Raw genomic sequence first — 23,500 nt, forward strand, 5'->3', positions numbered from 1 at the left:
GACTAGGAGACTAGTGCATGCCAAAGACTGATAAGACTAAAAGGACCCAAAACAAGTAGCCTATGAAAATGTGTTTTTAAAAAATTGGTTAGAGTGGCTACAAAAAGGCAATTACCTTGAATAAAGTACTCATATCACCAAGGAGAGGAAGAGCAACCTGTAATTAAACACACTGTTAGATTTGTGCTTACATGAACCCAAAACACATTGTTTTTTTCTTTACTGTATTTGTTTATTCCATCTGTTCAGGTAATTTACTTATATTAAAATTTAGCACTGTTTTTAAAGTTAATAAGGTATGCAGTTTGTTCCATATTTTTGACATTGGGAACGATGATCAATAATTGCAGAAAGCAATCTGAATTTAACCTGGCATTATATAAATTGTTGTAAGATTTTATTGTTACATTTACATTTATTCTTTTCTTTTAATGCTGCTTTTCAGAACTCTATTGTTGATTTTATGGGCCAAACTGAATAACTTAGGGGAAGTATCTAGGAAAGTAATTCAGTTGCTAGGTAATGATCTTCATAATTAGCTAGAACCATGACATTAGAGATGGACTGGCAGTGTCCCCAAGGAGGCTGGCTTTCAATCATCCACTAAATTCTTTAAAACTGAACAATGATGACCAAGGAAAAAAGAAGAAAGAAAAAGAGAAATGAAGGCTAGTTGCTAAACTCTAGTCTTTGTCATTTGAATGCAAGATCTGGATGACTGAGAATCTACATAGACTGAAGCCTTATGAATGATGGAATACATAATTCAGTAGGGTTGCCTATATTTACTTGTTTTGAAATCTGTTTGGCCATTCTCATTTTTCCTTATATTCTCCTTTTCAATTTTTATATCTAAAGGTTTGGCTTTTTTAGTTCCTAAAAGTGAGCTTCTTACTAAAACTATTCCCATGGGCAAGACCACACCATTACACAGTTTCCCTTTATGCTTCCAATTTGCGAAGTCCATCATTGCTACTTTTCTTTCTGTTTTATTAGGACTGAGACAATGGGACAAGTCCTTGGTAGAAGGAAAGAACTCTGCATTTGGACTATCTTAGCAGGAGGTTCAGTTCAACGGGGGGCAGTTTATGAGAATTATTTTTTTAATAGAGGAAACCTTGGAAGAGATGCCTGCAAGGGAGACTTTACATTAAATATCCTCAAAAAACCTAGGAAAAGAGTTGCAGAGAGAATGAGGAAAAAATTCTTCTGAAATTCTTCAGTTTTCCCAATTTCTCTTTCTAACCCAAATCTGAATTATTCCAAATTCCCTCCCAGCTCTTTGGGAGGATTTGAGACAAGGAATTTGACATTCTGCATAACGCTAATTTTTGTAATTGTTCATATAGTATATCTAGGAGCCCTTTCAAAGAGGAGTTATGGGGGTTATCTCAGTTTATATCTTTTCTAGCAATGTAGGGATCATTTAAAGAATTGATTCAAAAATATTTTCAACTCTTCAAATGTAAATAATTAAATATATATTTTTTTTTTCTTAAGTTTTCGCGGGTACTTACATGTATGGCATTCAACTTCGTTCGGGTATTTTCCCACGTCATTGTAGTTGTGCTTTTAAAGTTGTAGCAAGGTTTCAGCAGAATCTCATCTGCCATCATATATATATATATATATATATATATATATATATATATATATATATATATATACATACATACATACATACATATATATATATATACACATACACACACACACACATACACATATACACACATATACATATATTCTTAAGTTTTATATATATATGTGTGTGCATATATATATATATATATATATACACACATGTATGTATGTATATGTATGTAGTCCTCAACTTACAACCACAATTGAGCCCCAATTTCTGCTGCTAAGTGAGACAGTTATTAAGTTAAGTTAGCCCCATTTTATGACCTTTTTTTCCAGTTGCTAAGTCAATAACTAATCACTGTAGTTATTAAGTTAGTAATGCAATTGTTAAGTGAATCTGGCTTCCCCATTGACTTTGCTTGTCAGAAGATCACAAAAAGTGATCATATGACCATGGGACATTGCAACTGCAAGGTTCGTAAAAATGAGTCAGTTGCCAAGCACCTAAATTTTGATCAGGTTGTTGTAATGGCTGTAAATGTGAAAAGTGGTCATAAGTTACTTTTTTCAGTGCTATTGTAACTTTGAAAGGTCACTAAATCAACTGTTGTAAGTTGAGGATTATCTGTATTCAAATTTTAGTGATTGCCTTCAGTGTAAGAGAGTCTAGTTAGTTTATATACATACTGGGTCACCTGGAGGGCCTGGGATTCCTGGCTTTCCATCTCGTCCTGGAATACCCTAAATGTGCATAAAAACAGGGCAGAGTTTGTTGTTGTTGTATTGCTTCTGTTCAAGAAGTTATTACTATCATGTATTTATTAGTACTTACATCAAGGCCAGGAGTTCCAGGAGTCCCAGGTAATCCAGGAGGCCCTCTTGGTCCCTACAGAAGGAACATTTGGAGCATCAGTATCAAGGAAGACTTACACAATAGTAAGCACAATAAAAATATTGACCCAAATTTCATATGAAATATCTTACTTGGAATCCTGGTGTCCCAGGAGGCCCTTTAAGACCCTGAAAAACAAAGCAATGAGTGAATACAATCATCATCATCATCATCCTCATCCTCATCTTCATCTGCGTCAAAAAGGGGGTTATTATTGCTATTGAAAACTTGCCCAAGTAAAAAATCCAATGAGGTTCAGATAGTGCTGGATCTCATGTCTGATTATTCATCAGCACAAATGTTTCACTTAAGGCTGAGATTCTTCTCAGTCAGATCTGTTGATTACAGCAGAATATGATATTGGAAATCATCATAGGAAGCTGCTTTTACCAGTCAGATCATTGTTGAGCCTAATTTAGTACCATCCATTCAGATTGAAAATTTCCCTCAGAGATCTTAGTATGGAGTTTTTCTTGCTCCGCTTAGAGATTCTGCAAATCTTTGCAGTGAGGCACTCTACTCTGAAGACATGGCTCCTTGTAAGTGAGGGAGGAATAAATTTTTTTAACATCCATCTAGCCATCCATCCATCCATCCACCCACCTATGCACTCCTTTCATATGCATCCCTATTAACATTTTACTGTTGAGTAAAGTTTCTCAAGATATTTCTCAAGACCCTTTGTGTAGTTATTAGCAGCTTAGAGGATGAATAATCAAACTCTACAGGCATAGCAAGAAAGCTATCAAAATACCTATAGCCTCAGACCATCTGTCAAAAACCTCTGATAGCAGTTTTTAAAATTATTATTTACTGAGCTATTACTTATTTACATTGACGTGGGATGGTTACAAAAATTCATCTTTTCTTTTAGGGGGTTCTGGAATTTAAGAACCCTTGCTGAAGAGAACAGTTTATTCTCTGATTTAAGACTTAAATGCAAATGTAAAATATACAAAACATGACATTCATAACTGTATAAAATAACAGAGAGAAAAAATTCCAAAACTACTCCACTTCAAATGACATGCTTGGGAGAATAATATGACCCAAAGGCATTTTTATCCTTAAGTAGATATGTGTGGAACTGTGCTTCTGGCTTAGTTGCACTCTGGGAAGAGACAGGAACAATTGCCTTGCTAGGCAGCAATATATAATTCTTTTGTCTCCATTCCCTTGCTAGTCAGAAAACCCAAACAGGAACAACTTTATTTAGTCATTCTATTCAGACATGCTAGCACAGGGGTCAGGGAACTTTTTTACCTCTTACCCCCCAAAAAATTTATAAACGCAGACGTTACCCCTCCCGGCCTCTCCCCCTCCCCGGCCACCTCAGGCTGCTGACACATAATTTGGAGGTCGAGGCGGGAGGAGGTGCCCTCCCCCCCCGCGGCTGGGAAGAAGGCGGGATAGCTCGCTCCAGGGAATGAAATGTCACCAGGCTTCCCGAGGGCTTCTGGGAATTTTCTCGGGGCCAAGGCGGCAGTTGCAGGTGCCTCTTCGCTTCCTGTGTGCCTGGCAGTGATGAGAGGCTTCGGGGAGGGAGCCGGGCTGGCTGGCTAGTTGGCAGGCAGGCAGGGCCTGGGGCGAGGAAGCGGAAGGGAGGATGATATTTGGGAGCCACGGTGACACAAACTGCGCGCAAAAGCGTGCGGTCATCGCAGCGCGGGGAAAGCGTCCCTTTTCCCAAAATGCTCTGCCCTATGCCAGAAGCTCGCCTTCCCTAAAAAACGGGCGGTGCGGCTCTTGCAGAATCTAGCCTGGAGTCATTTCCGACCCAGGAAACAAGGGTGGGGTGGAGGGGATAAATTTGCCTCAAGGGTGTTTTAATAACTGCTGCTATGCCGATAGTTCCGCCATTGGCCAGCGCAACCTCCTCATTACCCCCAGATTTTCACTTTTACCCCATTTGGGGTAATTTACCCCTGTTCCCTGACCACTGTGCTAGCAAGTGTAGAAGTGGGATCAGCCAAGACCCGTTTTATCATTTCTTTACAGAGGAAAAGAAAAATACACATACACAATCATACGTTACAGGTAGAATTGCCATCCGTGTTGCATCAATGAAGCAATTACAGAAAAACATCCATGTTAATAACGGGGTGAAAGGAGCACAAAACAAATTTTGTACTTACAGGTAGTCCTGGGGTTCCATTCCCTGCTGACCCTATCTCTCCTGGAGGACCTTGTACCCCAGGGAGCCCTCTTTCTCCCTGATAAAAGAACAAGCCTTTGTTTAAAAAAAACTTGGAATAAAAGCAGGACTCCAAACAATTAAAATACAGAATTAGAATAGGCTTTCCCTACCTTAGGCCCTCGTGGACCTATTGTCCCAGGAATGCCAGCTAATCCCTAAAATAGGTGGGGGGGAGATGAAGAGAGAAAAGTTTGTATATTAGGCCAGAATGAGGCCATACAAGCAATTCTGGATACCCCAAGAAGGGTGCATGTAAAACCTTTGCTTCATGAATTGTATTGCATGCCAGTTTGCTTTGGGGTCCAATTTAACGGGTTGGTTGTGACCTATAAAGCCCTACATGACATAGGACCAGGCTACCTATGGGAACTGTCTTTTTTCCAATACATCAATCCATCCATCTGGCAGATAAGGTATGTTGCAGATGCTGCAGAGGCCTTCCAGAAAGGAGTTAAAACATGGCTCTTCAGCCTCATTTGGGGAGCTTAGAGGAGCTGTGGGGCTGGTTGGTGCCCTGAGAGCCCTTCTTCACCTTTTGAACTAGTTGTAGCAGATCTTAATCATCCTTGCCTCCTTTCAAATTCTAAATTTTTTAATTTAAGTTTTATATGCTGTTTTTGTATTTTAATATTTATTGTACACTGCCCAGAGACCCTCCATGAGGAACATGGGCAGTTCAAATACGTGAAATAAATAAATATTTTTGTGTAATTAGAAAATAATAAGAATTCTTAAATTGACAGGAAAAAAAATCTAATTTAAGACACAGGTGTGTCTTAAATTGTGCAAAACCAAATAAGATATCTTATAATGATAATTATTCACTACTGTTTTAATTTCACAATAATTGATGAGCTAATTATTTATGAGAAGTAACAAAGGGAATCATGGTGGGGGAAGTCTAGAAAAGTATAGAACTGAATAGCTTACAAAATTTAGTTATCTGCATCTATTTGCCGCAGAGAGATCTTTTCAAAAGGCTCATTACTCATGGCTCTAAGTTACACAAGCATATCTTTGAAAATGCTCAATGCTGGGTAAAAGAACAATGGGTATTGTGTTTATGAAAATTCTCAATCATCCAGGTCATGGTTGCCCCAAAGCTGCATGAAATGTTCTATGGACATGGTGATGGTGGAAGAAAGGATGGCTTGCAAGAATAGAAAGGTAGGGAGAGATATAATAAATAGTGTTGGTGAAAACTACTTTCCTTTTTCTTATGAATTTGAATTTTGAATTCTTTTTGAATTTTGAATTTGAATTTTGCTTTTGAATTCTTTGACATATAATTTCTTTCTCCTTTCTGAACTCTACATAACATTGCTTGTCCTGAACGAAATAGTATATGCAATGCTTGATAATTCCACTTGAGGTCGGAATTTTTCTTCTGTTGATTTCATAGTCTTTTCTGCAGTAGAATACATAATGATACTTACTGGTTTTCCTGGAAGACTTAATCCTGGAGGCCCTGTGTCACCTTTCGAACCTGGAGGCCCAGGTGGGCCTATGATTCCACCAGAGTCTCCCTATGTAATATAGATGAAGACAATGCTAATTGATAGGAAGTTACAAGAGCCAGGTTAATGTATCATATTTAAATTTACTCAGTTATTTTATCTCCACATTCTTCTTGTGTTGTCAAACCACTTGTCAATATAGGTAGCCACTTTTTCAGGTATATTCCCAATTAACCTCAGTCAATTAATTTTTATATCATCCTTGTTGCTGGACTTAATGGGATTGCTTGTACTTAGCAAGATTTTTTTAAAAAAAAAAATCCATTCCAACGTTGAAACTCTCCAAAAACAAAAGAACAAATCTCTCCTGGAGACTTCTAAAATTGCAGCCATTTTCTGGCTGCTTTTTGGCAAAGGGGAAGGGGAGATTATCATGTTTTGCTTTGCTGTAAAGTCAACTCCTAAAATGAATAAAACTAAGACAAAGTGATGCTGATGCTAGGTAAAAAGTAGATTTAATTTCATTTAAAAGAAAATGTAATAATTTTCTATTAATTTTATTGAAACCATTAAAATTACAGTATGATAGAAATTTTTGGAGTCTCTCATTTTAAACATTTGGAGAAATGAATGGAGCCAGATATTACTTTTGCTCCCTTGATAGTTCTAAACTAACTCAAAATTTACCATTGAATTTGAAATATTGCCTTAGTTTAAAAATATTCATTGCAGTATTTTTTTTTACAACAAATAGGATAGCAAAAATATGGAATATTTAACATATGTGAGAGGGACAAGGTAACACCCATACAATAATTGGAACAAAAGTATTGAAAATACATGGAATTATGGATATTAGTTTAAAAATTACCTTTTCTCCTTTAATTCCTGGTTTTCCAGGTATTCCATGTTCTCCTGATAAACCCTAGCCAATTAAAAAAAGAAAATTATATAGCTTCATTCTTCTGGAACAAATGTTTTTTGAACCAAAAAAAATATATGTCAATCTACATTTGTACTGTAAGCTGTTAAAATAATTATTAAGGCTGACCTTCTTAGTAACAGTACAAAGACGCAGAAATAGAATGGCATATTCGTAACTACCCAGAAGTGTAGCAATAAAGCCACTGAGGCCTTCTACAGTAGCGATTTTACAGAGTCAGCCAGCCATTGTTGTGGTGATATAAAGACTGCCTGCCTTAGTGATTTATTACCACACTTGATGGGATGAGCGAAATCATAAATTGTTCTCATGGAACACCTCAGTATGCCTGGTTCTAAATCTTTGCACATTGATTACTTCCTTGTAAAAGGAGATCACCAATAGTTTAATATTATTACTTCATTGGTTAATATTTTACTTGAATAATTCTTACAAAGAGCAGAATGATACTTGCCATTTGTCCTGAAGATCCTCTGGGGCCAGGTGGTCCTGGAAATCCCTAGAATATTATGATAACAGTATGCAATTTTTAGAAAAGGGAGAAAAAAAAGAAGAAAAAAAAAGTCCATATATTTATACTGTTCTTTTTAATAAAGAGATATATTTGAAGAAAATACATAAAAATGCTAGCTTCTTTGGAGTAACAGATATAAAATTTTTTACTGTTTAAAGATACAAAAATTAATATACAAAAATTGGCACCAAAATAGTCTAATATTCTGATTTTGCTAACATTTACATGCAAAAGAGAAAAACAGTCTACCGTATTTCCCCATGTATAAGCCACCCCTTTTTTCCAAAATTTTCAAGCCCAAAAAGTAGGGGGGTGGCATATACAAAGCAGGTACACTTTTTATACGTGAAAAATGCATAAAATAATAAAGTAGGAATAAACTGGTTTTCCAGCAGTATGCTATACTTTTTTGTAAAAATTGTACGTGATGATATGATTACGAGTGCGAGTACGCGATAGAAATGCATACGCTAGGCATCGGCCTGAATGCTTCGTTCCTACTCTCGTTCCGATGCGTAGATTGCTAGCGTCGCCCGCACCGCTTTCGGCGTCATGACCGAAGTTGTAGATCTAGACGTTGAATTTTGTTTCTTTGTAAATTTTCTTTCTTCATAACTTGTTTCTCTAATAAAATATTTTTTTCAAAACTTCACAGTCCAAAAATTGGGGGGGTGGCTTATACAAAGGGGGTGCTTATACATGGGGAAATACGGTATTCTAACTAGAAGAGTATCTGATTTCCAGAAGCCACACCACATGCAACAGAAAAGTTAATACAGGTAGTCCTCATTTAGTGAGTGATTTAGCAATGATTCAGTTACTATGGTAATTAAAAGATAACTTTGTGACCAATCCTTGCATTTATGACCTTCACAAATCTGTAAAAGAAAGCAACGTTGAAGTAAAATCGCTGAATCATGACGTTTCACTTAGCAATTGCTTTACTTAATGAGTTGCTGGTCACTAAACAAGGACTATCTAGAGTTAAGTGTTCCTCTGTCTGAATTCAAGGACCTCTTGTCAATTCCTGAGACAAGGAAGAAAACTAAATTTCCAAACTGATCTTGGATTAGTTGGAGACTTCTTTTCAGTTTTTAAGAAACATGGGAAATAGAAGTGACGCAATTTATTCCAGTACAGGTAGTCCTCAACTACCACAATTTGTTAAGTGAGTTTTGCCCCATTTTATGACTTTCCTTGCCATATTTGTTAAGTAAATGACTGCAGTTATTAAATTAATAACCCAACTAAGTGAATCTGGCTTCCCCATTGATTGTGCTTGTCAGAAGGTCCCAAAAGGTGATCATATGACTCTGGGACACATAAATATGAGTCAGTTGCCAAGTGTCTAAATTTTGATCATATGACCACGGGGATGCTACCATGGTCGTAAGTGTGAAAAATGATCATAAGTCACTTTTTTCAGTGCCGTTATAACTTCAAATGGTCATGAACTGCTGTAAATCGAGGACTACCTATAGTAATTTTCAGAAGCTGTCCTCATACTTCTCCACTTTATGAAAAAATATGGGTATTAAACAAAAAAGGCTTTTCAGCTGTGGTATCACTCTTATAAAATGTTCATGGCATGGAGCTATTCCTGCCTCTGAAATTGATGCTTCCCTTCATGTAATCTAGTCATCTCTAATAATTTGGCTGACATTGATTTTATTATTTCAACCTGATGTCTTATTTTGCTTACATCTTTAGAAACCTATTTTAGTTTTATTTTAATTGGTAGGTTTTCTGTTGATTGCCTGTGACTACCTATGCAAATTGAAAGTTAAAACACATATTATTCTGCAAATAGAATGAAATAAAAGGCATGTTCTTTGTTTGGAGAAGAAATTGCATACTAAACTTTAGTTTGGGGTGGAAAATCTGTGAGCCTCCAGATGTTGCTGAAATACATTGCACTTGCTGAAATACATTGCACTAAGGATGGAGTATTTGGTTACTGTAGTTTAGCAGAACACTTCTCTTGATAAACTTTGAGGACTTCTGGAGGAATTATGACAATTTAAAAGATTGTACGAGAATAAAGTTGTCACTATCTTTAAAAAGTGGAATGAGGAAAACTTGGAAAACTTAGGTATCTATGGTAATTGAACAACAATCTCAAAGACCTTTCCAAATGTACAATTGTATAAACATATGTTCAACTACAACCAGTTGTAGGATTTTAAAACTGTTATGGAAGATTATTATGACATTTTATACATTTTCTATATTAGTTCAACTATTGTCGGATTTAACTTTTAAAATGCTACTAGGAATACTATGAACATCTATATATTTTAAATATATTTTGGCATTTTGTTACAGTTTCAGTTAGGAACATACAGAGATGGAAACATACAAGAGTTTAAATCATTTATAGGACAATAGAACTGGCTATCGATGGTGTTCCCATTATTAAATTCTAAGAGAAATTTGTACACTGTTCATTAAATATAATTTACATACTGGAGGTCCTGGATTTCCAATAGATCCTGGAGGACCAGGCTCCCCTGCTTCACCCTAAAACAACATTTTAAGAAAGGTAAGTTTAGAGATGAAAATGTAGAGCTGGTAAGTATATATACTAATGAAACACTACAGTATATTTCTAATGCCTATACATAAATTTTACTCTAAAAATGGAAATGAAATCATTTGCAAGTCAAGTAGTTTAACTCCAGAACCTATCCGTATAATCTCTTTGCAATATGTTCAGTGATATGCTAGTGGGTGGTTTTTATTTACATACAGCAGCCTAGCCACTTATTGTAGAGGTGGCCCTTGGGATCCATGGCTTTGCATAAATATGGATGACAAATCAAGATCATGGCAATCTTATTATCTAGGTCAGTGGTCAGGGAACAGGGGTAAATTACCCCAAATGGGGTAAAAGTGAAAATCTGGGGGTAATGAGGAGGTTGCGCTGGCCAATGGCGGAACTATCGGCATAGCAGCAGTTATTAAAACACCCTTGAGGCAAATTTATCCCCTCCACCCCACCCTTGTTTCCTGGGTCGGAAATGACTCCAGGCTAGATTCTGCAAGAGCCGCACCGCCCGTTTTTTAGGGGAAGGCGAGCTTCTGGCATAGGGCAGAGCATTTTGGGAAAAGGGACGCTTTCCCCCGCGCTGCGATGACCGCACGCTTGCGCGCAGTTTGTGTCACCGTGGCTCCCAAATATCATCCTCCCTTCCCGCTTCCTCGCCCCAGGCCCTGCCTGCCTGCCAACTAGCCAGCCAGCCCGGCTCCCTCCCCGAAGCCTCTCATCACTGCCAGGCACACAGGAAGCGAAGAGGCACCTGCAACTGCCGCCTTGGCCCCGAGAAAATTCCCAGAAGCCCTCGGGAAGCCTGGTGACATTTCATTCCCTGGAGCGAGCTATCCCGCCTTCTTCCCAGCCGCGGGGGGGGCACCTCCTCCCGCCTCGACCTCCAAATTATGTGTCAGCAGCCTGAGGTGGCCGGGGGGGGAGGCCGGGAGGGGTAACGTCTGCGTTTATAAATTTTTTGGGGGGTAAGAGGTAAAAAAGTTCCCTGACCCCTGATCTAGGTAAAGGCTTTTGTGTATCTCCAGTTTTTGGTTTGTAGTTCTAGTTATTAGACAATTTTTGAACTGTTTTCTTTGCAGATGTGCAAATGTTACATATGTATGCTTGTCCAGATCTTGTTATCTAAAAGTGGTATCATCACTTAGTCATTTTTGTTCCCATATGGCTAAAATTTAACCTTGGTGTTTGTAAACTTCTAGAAGCATAGGGAACATGCTCCAGAATAAGGGTAATATTGGATATAATTTATCACTTTCACCGGAAGTAATCATGATCAATCATCAGTTAATAATGAAGAAAATAGTCCTTTGCTCAGATCAGTAATTAAGGTACTGGCATCCCCTCACAAATACTTCTGGAGCAAATTAATCCTTTGATCTGTAAATCTGGCAAGGTGAAATTAATTTATATTACATGATAATTGTATTACATATAGTACTGACAACAAATTTAGTCCCCAAATTTGTCAGATGTTCACAACTGGATGTAGCATTTCCATAAGGCCTATACATTTAAAATCTAAGGTACTGAATTCCAAATATGAAAATAATATAATTTCAAAAATATTTGCGTAACTGGAATCCAAGCATAGATGCTTATGCAAATGTCTCATGTATAGAAAAAGATATGAAAAAATACAAGTGCAACCAATAGATACCGTAGGTCATGAATTGATTTCTCCAAGACACGGACCTCTTCTAGAGATAATTGTCCAAACTATATTACACTCTATCTTCCTATAATTGCAGTTACTTGGCATGCTGATAACACACAAACTTCACATTTTATCTACAAAGAAATTCTAAATGTATTGACAAGTATTAGAAGTATTCACAAGATCCTGTAAACATAAAAGGAATTTTGAGCTGTACTTACTGAATCTCCCTTTTCTCCTTTTTCAGAAGGTTCTCCCTGTGAAAGAGTACAAGTAAACTCAGTAAGTACCAGGACATTTTTTCTCAAATCCAGATTTGCTCTCTATTTCTAAAGGTTTTGGCAAGAATGAAACCCACTTCTACTTTCCAGAAAATAAGCCAAACAATCATAATTATTAATAGCAATTGATTGCTTACTTTTTCTCCTTTTGCACCTTTTAATCCCTTTTCATCTCGAAGACTCTTTCCCAAAAAAAGAAAATAAAGATTAATTCTTTCTAATTTGTTAACAAATCAGAGATCAATTTCCCCAAATCTTCCTCTTCATAATGGTTATCCAATATTCTTTTCATGATCAATTTACACTATATAATTGCAATCTAAATATTGAGGAATCATATTTAGAATAGCAATATATGTGTCTCTGCATTTCCAAATGAATGTAGCTGACATATTTCAAATTACTTCAAATTAAAAAAGTGTTTTAAAAGTCAAGGGTAACATGCCAACAGAGTTCAGTATTGCTTATTCTCAAAATAAAATTGTATATATGTATGTGATATGTCTTAGTTGTGTGTGAGGGGAAGTGTTGTATGAATGATATATTGGCTCACAATGTGGTGCCCTGGATGCAGTAACCTACTTTGGCAGAATAACTTCTATATTAATGATTACTATATTGATTGCTGATTATCTTTCCCTGTTCAATTCAAACTGGTAATTTTTTTTATAAGGTACTACAACTATAACTCACTTCCACTTACTTTGGGACTGTCTCATTTGACTAGAAGCCACCCATCCTGTGTGATCCTTCAATAAGGATTGTTCAGGATCCTCATCCTATGGGAAACCAAGGAGATCAGGGACAGAGGCAAACCATCTTTGTGGTGGCACTGACACTGTAGAAGAGCTTAGCTTCTCATTCATTTTTGGCATTTGGAAAAATGAACAAACTTTTATTTTAATAATGTTCAGTGTTATAGCTGTGACAGTTGTATGAGAGGAGATTGAAAGATGCTGGGGTTTTGTGTTGTTATATATACTGTAGACTCCTTGCAACTGGGTAGCATATAAATTCATGCAATAAAATTATGAATATATGTATGTATATGTGCGTATAGGTATATGTATGTATGTATAAATAACATAACATATATTGGAAATTTATTTTAAAGTATAACATTCATTTAATCTTTCTTCCTGGTATTTTCCCTTTGAGAAATCTGTTTCTGCATGTATCTGTGTTTTGTGCATATGTGCATGCTCTCCCCCATGTACACAATATATACATGGTTTTCATGCACATATTTGTTAGATTTTTTAAATCTCCAGAATTGATTTCAGTTGAAATTGATATCTTTAACTGACATGCTAGGTAAACCGAATTATAGTATAAACTATTTTTAAGAATATTAATAACAGTTTTCTGATCTGATTTTTCTGTGGGTAATAATCATGGATTATTATCATGTGGATCGTGTGGATAAGAAACAGTTCATAAAATTCAAGGGTGTCATTCTTTTAGGTAAAAACATTGTTTCAATGATTTGTTAGTATAAACAAATTTCTGGCTATTAACAAGAGCAAATTGTTCTCAATTAATATTATACTGCTTTTAGATTAATTTGTTCATCTCTGGACTTGAAAACTTGGGTCACTGTTGCAACCTGAAACCCTGGTTCCAGAAAGTCTAAGTACTTAAAGCTGAAGTTTAGCCTGATAAATCATCTTTCTAAATACTAAACTTAGCGCTTCTTTTCTGGAAAGTTGTTGGCTTGAGAATAAATCATTAAATGTTTTGCATTGGACAGCTGAAGGAAGGAGTGTATTCGTACACTACATGAGGGTTAAAAGATGATTAATTTCTTGAAGGCTAAACAGCTGGCCCCCATGTTTTGCCAGAAGATATTAACTGGGAAACTTGATAAGGCATAGGAATCTGAAAGGTCTTATAATTGTAAGAAACATGAATCTGGCAGACGGTTGCATATCATATCCTGAGGACCTCAACTAGGGTTCATGTCACCTGCCACAAACTTAATCTTAAATAGGAATTAAGAGGCTACTAAAATATGCAAAATATACTAAGAATGATTGCAAGAAGCAAGTTATACATAATGAAGAAAAAAATGCCTGGATATAATTAATTTTCTAGGTACAAAGGATTAAGAAATATAAAGCAGCTCTTTAAAAAACTGAAACAAAAAACTGAAGCAGTTCAATCTATTGAGCAGTTGGTATAAAATACAGCAAAAGCTATCGACTTGTAACCCTAACCCTAACAACCCAGAAACATAGTGATCTTTGGCAATTTGTTTGCATACAGCTGGTCATAAACTGTTTTTCCGCAGACTGGGGAAATGAGCTCATTCATACAAATGTATGATAAAATAACTCAATTTTATTTAATACATTTTTTTAAAAAAAATCTAAGGTTAATATATTGGTGTAATTAGTAAAGCACAATTACTAACAGTAGCGAAAATAGAAAGAGACAGAAAATGAGAAAGTACCAAAAAGGAACGATGAAAGTACTAGAAAAATAATGAAATAGAGATTGGAAAATTATAGCTATCAAAGTTTATTACAGTTTTGATGGTATTGAATGGATCAGAGGAGTACAATGGTTAAAATTTCAGTGATTTTAAGAGAAAAATGAAAAAAATATAGGGGAGAGAGAGGTAGAGAGATTGGGAAGATCACTGGGTGCCATCTCATTTAGATAGTTTTTTCATGCAGCTATCCCAGCATTTCTCCCTCTGGCATACATTTTTGTTGGGTGCCTGAAATATGGTCATAAATGCACACAATGGTTGAAAAATATTTTTAACTACTAACATATTTTGAATGGTCACTACTTGAAATTGTCACTAAATAAGGAATGGTTATATTCACAGCTTTGAAGAACTGAGTGTAGCTGAAAAATGCACTGTATGACTTTTACTACAGAATGGAAGCTGATTATAAAACTTCCATGGAATTAAGGCTCCAAAGAAAGAATATTCAAAATGGATCTTTCTTCACAGAAAGAAAGAAAGAGAAGTGGTTAAACAAGGTGTAAGACAAATCTTTAGCTCTGGAATATGAGAAACAAACTCAGAGTCAATCAAACAAAAGACAATGATTGAAGATGTGTCACATAGGGTTTTGTGTGAGAACAATCAACCAGTGGAACAGCTTGCCCTCGGAAGTTGTGGGAGTGCCATCACTTGAGACCTTCAAGAAGAGATTGGACTGCCATTTGTCAGAAATGGTGTAAGGTCTCCCGCTTGGGTGGGGGGTTGGACTAGATGACCTATAAGGTCCTTTCCAACTCTGATTATCTGTTAAATCTGTGTAGATAAGCAAATGAATAGTAAAAGTTTGAATTTATTGTAACAAATGTTAACCCAAGAGATGACAAGAGAGCTTGTTTTTAAGAAAACCCAAAGGCTGCCAACTGTTTCAATGTATTAAAGCTAGGTGATTAAATATTACAAAAGCCCTATTTCTGAAAGACTAATTTAAATATAGGGATTAAAAGTCATAGCCAAATGATGTAACCTGTTCATTGATGTTGTGCTTAAACTACAAAATAACCATTAGATTATGTTTTCCAGAAATGTTCTAATTTGGACATTTAAAAAGAATTCTTGTAGATTGTCAGGATGAGACAAAATGGTAGTCAGAAAGAAACGAATGTTTCATCTGTAATTCCCAACCTTCTCACATTGCAGCAGAACATCTAATTTAATTATCAAAAATGAGCAAATTTCTGAATTGTATAATCAACTTTGTTTCTTACTAGAAATTCACAGTTACCCAGGGAAGATCAGCACCAAATACTGGATCAGTTTGGCAAGCATTTTTATGAATTTAGTAATTTGTCAAAAGTCAAGTTTTTAACTCTTTTCATATAAAAGATTACTTTCCTGCCACCCATTTCTTTTTAGCAACGTTATTTCAGGACAAGGATTAAGAAGTTCTAATCTGCAAACCACCCAAAGATCTATCTTACTAGACCCAAATATACAGGTGAAACTCGAAAAATTAGAATATCATGCAAAAGTTCATTTATTTCAGTAATGAAACTTGAAAGGTGAAACTAATATATGAGATAGACTCATTACATGCAAAACAAGATAGTTCAAGCCATGATGTAGCATAATTGTGATGATTATGGCTTATAGCTCATGAAAACCCCAAATCCACAATCTCAGAAAATTAGAATATGACATGCAATCAATAAAACAAGGAGTGTACATAGAACAATATCAGACCTCTGAAAAGTATAAGCATGCATATGTACTCAGTACTTGATTTGGGCCCCTTTTGCAGCAATTACAGCCTCAATGTGGCGTGGCATGGGAGCTATCAGCCTGTGGCACTGCTGAGGTGTTATGGAAGACCAGGATGCTTCAATAGCGGCCTTCAGCTCTACTGCATTGTTCGGTCTCATGTCTCTCATCTTTCTCTTGGCAATGCCCCATGGATTCTCTATGGGGTTCAGGTCAGGCAAGTTTGCTGGCCAATCAAGCACAGTAATCCCACGGTCATTGAACCAGACTTTGGTGCTTTTGGCAGTGTGGGCAGGTGCCAAGTCCTGCTGGAAAATGAAGTCAGTATCCCCATAAAGCTTGTCTGCAAAAGGAAGCATGAAGTGCTCCAAAATCTCATGGTAGACGGCTGCGTTGACCCTGGACTTAATGAAGCACAGTGGATCAACACCAGCAGATGACATGGCTCCCCAAATCAACACAGACTGTGGAAACTTCACATTGGACTTCAAGCATCTTGCAGTGTGTGCCTCTCCATTCTTCCTCCAGACTCTGGGTCCTTGGTTTCCAAATGAGATGCAAAAGTTGCTCTCATCAGAAAAGAGGACTTTGGACCACTGAGCAACAGACCACTTCTATTTTTCTTTAGCCCAGCTAAGACACTGCTGATGTTGTTTGTTGTTCAGGAGTGGCTTGACAAAAGAAATATGACCTTTGAAGCCCATGTCCAGGATCTGTCTGTGTGGTGGCTCTTGATGCACTGACTCAGCCTCAGTCCATTCCTTGTGAAAGCCGCCAACATTTTTGAATGGCCTTTTCCTGACAATCCTATCCAGGCTGCGGTCATCCCTGCTGCTTGTGCACCTTTTTCTTCCACACTTTTCCCTTCCACATAACTTTCTATTAATGTGCTTTGATACAGCACTTTGGGAACATCCAACTTCTTTTGCAATTACCTTTTGAGGCTTTCCCTCCTTATGGAGGGTGTCAGTGATGGTTTTCTGCACAACTGTCAGGTCAGCAGTCTTTCCCATGATTGTGCTTCCTATTGAACCAGACTGAGAGACCATTTAAAGGCTCAGGAACCCTTTGCAGGTGTTATGGCTTCATTAGCTGATTAGAGTGGGACAGTTTGAGCCTAGAATATTGAACCTTTTCACAATATTCTAATTTTCTGAGATTGTGGATTTGGGGTTTTCATGAGCTGTAAGCCATAATCATCACAATTATGCCACACCATGGCTTGAACTATCTTGCTTTCCATGTAATGAGTCTATCTCATATATTAGGTTCACCTTTTAAGTTGCAGTACCGAAATAAATGAACTTTTGCACGATATTCTAATTTTTCGAGTTTCACTTGTATATCCTGTCCACCGTTGGTTTCAGTCATGGAAAAAGACACAAAAATAGATGTTCTTTGAAATGCAGAAATGCAATGAATATATCCATATTAAAGCCTGTTCTTTCAAGTTTCTTTAAAATTTTCATCAAGTTTGTTTTCAAATCCATGTTAATCACACTGTGGACTTGGATAAGGCCACTGAAGTACCAGAATATAAACTCCAAATTTATTGAAATTATATTCTCAAAAATTTATTATTTAGAGACAAAACCACTTAACTCATTAGATTTTCCTTCTAACATTATTTAAAAATCTAAAAGGAGTTAATTAGACAAAAGGCAAAAGTTTTGTTGCTTCACTGAATTGATTCAGAACAGCAGATTGTCCTACAATGTACAGTACTTAATTTTCTATATTCCTTTTGCCAATGAATTTTGCAGTTGTATATAACCAAACATATTACTATATTATTACACCTTCATCTCTATGTACAAGCTAAAAATTAAAATAATTATCACAAACAACAACAAATAAATTCAGATAAATCTGATTTCAGAGAATAGGATAAAACTTACCCTAAACCTATCTAGCTAAACCAACCAAACTTGTCAAGGTGAGTCACTTTGTTGGGAAGGTGGGTGTATAAAAAAATTATTAATAAATAAAAAGTGTAATAAATAAAAGGTGCCTTTCCTTCAGTCAATTTTAATTAAAAGGGTTAGTATTGCTATGGAAACATTATTGATAAAATAGATTAATTTGCATTTGTATTAAATATGTGAAAATCAGTAATTATCTTCCAAAGAATTTCATCAGTATTTTTGTAATACAAAATTTGATTTTTCACATGCAAAAAATATAAGTATATTAAGATACTTCTTGAAGATAGTAAGTTACTGAACTGTATAATACTGAAATACCCATAATATCCATACCTGATAATTCTGCCCTTTAAAGGAATATTGAAATCCTGAAACACCTGGAGGGCCCTAGAATGAAGGGAGAAAAATCAAGAATATAATTTGTCAGCTTTGAAGATTTTTTTTCATTAGAAGTATATATTCTGTGAATCTGTTAGTTGATTAAGATACCTTTAAGACAAACACATATCATCTTATTATTACTTATGTTTCATGCAAAAAACATATGTATGCATTTATGTATTTGCTACATTTATTAACCAACCCAACCATTCAACCCTGACTGGCATACTACAAATAAAGAATAAAGGGAAAAAAATAAGTTAACACTGCCTCCCATAAAACAGAAAAGAAACCACATATATTTATACAAATATATAAATTCCTAAATGAAGGAACCTTTATTTTTAGCCAATGGGTAGAACTAAAGATTTGATGAAACAAGAAAATTATTAACAATGTTATGAAATATGTTAACAGAAGATGTCATTCAGGCTGCTAAAAGAACTTTTTCATAATAGGGGCTCACCATGGAGAAGGCCTACTAACTTGTCTGAAGTTCAAACATAGCCCAGAAGAAATGACTCTCAGAAGAGCTTCCTGAATCAATAAGACTAAAAAATCTTGAATAGTTGAAGTAATCATTTCTATCAATCTTCTTAACCAGTAAGATATCTATCTATCTATCTATCTATCTATCTATCTATCTATCTATCTATCTATCTATCTATCTATCTACCTACCTACCTGTCTATCACAAAACCCAGATTTTGGATTTGCATTATCTAATTTTTCATCTTTATCATTACACATATATTTTTATTTCAATTTCTTTTTGAAATGCAAACTATTAAGTCCAAAACTAAGCACAGTACTGCACAATTAGGAAGATGTTATATGATATCTTTGACTTCAGGACAAGGATTGGGCTCTATTTTTAATGAGAGTGCCATTATATTTCCTGCATTAAAGGTTGCATAGCACATTTACAACATTTTGTGTTGGAAATACAGTTTTGACTCTTATTCACATGGTTTTTTTTTTCTGGAAGGAAGGAAGGAATGGATAATTAGGGGTATTAGTAGGTTTATTGACAATCTACTTTCTACTTTATTTGCAAAAGAAATCTGAATTGTTAGAACTACAAATCACAATTAAATACAAATGCATCAACAGCATTTAGAACAGAGTTGTTATCAATATCAGAATAATTAGTTGATTCAAAATCCACAGTTCTTAAATAAACAATTGAATAAGATTAATCACATACTATTAGTTATTTTCAAGCAGTCTGGAATAAAGGATTAGAATCTCTCACATCAATTAATCAATGGCTACAATACTTAAAATAATATTTCTTATGAACTTAAGTTAAAACAAGTTTAACAAAATATTCTTGTTCACATTAACTGGATATTTAAAAATGAATATTTTAAAAAGCTGGCTGGCTGTGTTATTAAATACAATATAGGTATTCATACAGTATAGGTTTGGTGTCCTATTGTGCTATTTTAATAAGTTAATACCTTTTAGAAAGACCACTGTGGTTTAAAAATGAAAAAGTGCATGTGAATTATTTACTGAAATCTCAACAACACTTATCTTGTGATTTATGGTTTCTCAAACAGAAAGGCAAGGAAAAAAAAGACCATTCTTCAGTATTGGAATAGATTTATAATCTTGATTATTGATATATGTTTGCTTTTTTATTTATAAAACATATACATCTATGAATGTAATGAAAAGATTGATCAATATTGTTTTGCGTGGTTAAGATTTAAATGATCTATATAAAAGATACCTAAATTATTTCTTATAAGAAACATAATTTATCTTAATTCTTTATGCTGGGTTTTTTTAGTGTTTTTCTTTTTTCCTTCTTTTTGTACATTAAGATAATTGCATCTAAAGAGAGCTCAATAATCACTCAAATATATGTATTTTGAATTAGTACTCCTGCCCACAATCAAAATTATTAAATGTTATTGATTTATTATTACATCTGAAAGTACACTAGCACTGCTAGAATAAATGGGTTTTGTGCCTGTTTATCAAAAATCAGACCTATATGATGTGCATTTCTATAAAAAAAAACCCAGTTCTATATTTCTGGAGGTAGAAGACACCGGGAAATGCTTTCTTACACACAGCAATAAAATAAAAATAGTATTAATATCCCTCAAAATAATTTATGTCAGAATCAATAGACAAAACATTTATTAAAAATCAAAACTTTCAACATGCAGAATATTATTTTGGGAAAAAAGGGAGGCAAACCTCTATTAAGTTGAACTATATTTTCAAACTTGTCAATGAAAGATATTTATATATATTAGCACAACTTAGTGCTCCATACTCTTAAAATAGATTGGTCCATCTACTTTAAACTATTTTGACTAACAGTAATGATGGGTGCTAGGTCATTATATATTGCAAGATATTCTGTTATTCAGGAGTAGTCTACACCTTCAAGAACTAATATGGCTAATATAGCTCATGGAATGTACTTAATGACACTAATTGGGACCTGAAATTTCATTAAGTGACACATTTCTAAGTCGAAAAAAATATGTGGTCATGCCATTTAGTGACAGCAGCTGTGGCAGTCCCAGTTGCTGTCATTAAGTGTGGACGAGGCAACTTGTTAAGCAAGGACCTCATGTAGCTGTGACTTGCAGCTCCTTGCCAGCTTCCCCATTGGTGTTGCCTGTTAGAAGCCCACTAGGAAGATTACAAATGGCAACCATGGGGCCTTAGGGACTCTGTGCCAGCCTTAAGTATGAGGACTGGTTGAAACTATCACTTGTTGTACAACTAAATGTATTATAATAATGCTTTCTTTGAGTGGAACTCCATTTTTAACGACTTCAATTTTATTTCAAATGTCCAGATTAGCTCTTGAGCTTTTAATACCTTTGAAACCATATTAATTCCAGGGACTACATGGAGATGCCCAACTATACTAGCAATATAGAATATATAGATATAGAAAATATTTGCTATTTTTTTCTTCCAGAATATTTTTGACTTCCCAGTCCAATGTACAACCCTGATACTTTCAAATGGACTCTATTTAATGGCTGTAATTTCTGGTCTAGAAAAATCATGCATTTTTTGTTTTGTTTTGTGGTATTATCCAGTAGCCTACACTGATCCCAGCCGTACTCAGCTTTTTGAAATCAGCCACCTAATTTGATTTAAATAGTAATATTTATGACCAATTAATCAAAATTAGAGGCACCCAGACCTAGAATTCTACATAGCGGCTTTTCCAACAAATATATAATAGATTGTGTTCAAGTGAGTGATTATATGAATAACACCAGCGCATTATTTTCTTTTATTTTTATGAGATGGGGATGAAAGAATCATTAATTCAAAATTAGTTAAAAACAAGGACTTGTTAAAATTAGTTTAAAATGTAGTTTTTTGTCAGATAGCTAATCAAAGGCAATGCTATCATGATATACTTTGCTACAAACTACAGATCTCAAAATCTAGACATTTCATTGCTATAATATTTGAATAGTAGCATGTGGTATGTCTGAAAAAAAAAATGAGTAAAGCCAAATTTGGTTTAATATGTACTTTAGAGGCTTTACAATGAATAAAATGAATGAAAATACCAAAGGTATTGAAATATAATTTTGAGCCTCAATCTTTCTGCTTCTTGTGTAGCGCTATAGCCATGTACTGGTTTATTGTATTATCATATAGAAAAATAGTTACATTGTAACATGATTTTCAAATCATTCTCTAAATCATTATTTTAAAAAGAGATACCAAACCAAATCAGAATTATGTCTTTTACTGAGAATACAGTGAAAAAAATCCCCACTTAAAAAAAACTTGGCAAATTTGTTTAGATAATTAATTACTATAATAACATTTGTTCTTTCTTATTTGTGAGATAGCTTGATGATCTGTTAATGAAGATTTTTCAGCACTACATAAGAGTACGAAGGAAAACAATCACTAGAGGGAGCTGCTGTTCCATTCAAAATGAGCTTCTTGAATAATTTTTCAGCTTAAATGACTCACACATTGAATAAAATAGATTCACAGCAATATAATAAAAGGAATATCTCTAAAACAATATAAGTGACAGTAAAATAATATCCAAAATGTGCTAGAAAGAAAATCACAATTTATGTTCATAATTTCTACTCTTACAGGCATTTGAAGAAGAGCATAAAAGTAAACAGGGAAGTACTATGTTTTGAACAGAAGCAATTATAGTGATTATTCCTTCTGTGGAACCTAAACATAGTCCAGTGAGAATTAGAGAACTCATATAGAATGGTGGGTTAAGCAAAGTCACCAGGTCTGTTTACTAAATTATATCAGTTTGTTCTTGGCTTGTTAAGAGGTCTGGAAATTAAGTACGTTCCCCCAAACAGTGCAATAATTATAAAACAATTCAGCATTTGTCAGAGCCAGAGGTCTGGGCTCTGAGGTCCAACGGGATCAGAATAAGAGTAAACAATGCTCTGGCTTTACTACAAAACATGTCAAACAAACTTCAACATCAGGTAGCTTTCTGATGCTGGGAAATTGATGTTTTAAATAAATACTTGTTTTTAAATTGTTGTTCTGCTATTTATTGTTTTACACAGTAACTTCTGAAATCGTGAATTTATTTAGTGCTTGATGAAAATGTCCCATCCTAGTTGGATAATTATGAGGAATAATAATTACTCCCATAACCCAAGGTACATCAACCTGTACCAATCTCAGTAAAAGGTATTTTTTACTTCCCTTGTAACAACTTATCATCCACCTCTAGCAGGTCTATTCACTGAAGCCTGTAATTACAGATGGATCTTCCCACTCTGTCAGGACCCAGAGAAGTCTGTTTTTGAAGTGAGAGATAAGCATAATGGCAGCTGAGGCAGAGAAATCTTATATGAGATATATTTGTTCATTTTACTTAAAGCTTTACCTATCATAATATGTCTTCCATCAAAA

The 23,500-nt window shown here is 35.1% G+C and overlaps 1 protein-coding gene across 1 annotated transcript in view; it reads right to left on the reverse strand.

Moving 5' to 3' along the window:
• Window positions 1–23,500, reverse strand: part of COL19A1 (collagen type XIX alpha 1 chain) — a 205,055-nt gene that overhangs the window by 39,290 nt on the left and 142,265 nt on the right. The window contains exons 18-30 of the mRNA XM_087920538.1: window positions 18,548–18,601; window positions 12,211–12,255; window positions 12,014–12,049; window positions 10,057–10,110; window positions 7,495–7,575; window positions 7,005–7,058; window positions 6,113–6,202; window positions 4,787–4,831; window positions 4,615–4,692; window positions 2,572–2,607; window positions 2,420–2,473; window positions 2,275–2,328; window positions 116–157 (exon numbers count right to left, since the gene is read on the reverse strand). Coding sequence (XP_087776664.1) covers window positions 116–157; window positions 2,275–2,328; window positions 2,420–2,473; window positions 2,572–2,607; window positions 4,615–4,692; window positions 4,787–4,831; window positions 6,113–6,202; window positions 7,005–7,058; window positions 7,495–7,575; window positions 10,057–10,110; window positions 12,014–12,049; window positions 12,211–12,255; window positions 18,548–18,601 — 723 coding nt within the window. The remainder of the gene's footprint in view (window positions 1–115; window positions 158–2,274; window positions 2,329–2,419; window positions 2,474–2,571; window positions 2,608–4,614; window positions 4,693–4,786; window positions 4,832–6,112; window positions 6,203–7,004; window positions 7,059–7,494; window positions 7,576–10,056; window positions 10,111–12,013; window positions 12,050–12,210; window positions 12,256–18,547; window positions 18,602–23,500) is intronic.

This window comes from Pseudonaja textilis, chromosome 1 (assembly GCF_049901715.1).
Source record: "Pseudonaja textilis isolate UNSWEBS1 chromosome 1, rPseTex1.2, whole genome shotgun sequence".
Lineage (NCBI taxonomy): Eukaryota > Metazoa > Chordata > Lepidosauria > Squamata > Elapidae > Pseudonaja > Pseudonaja textilis.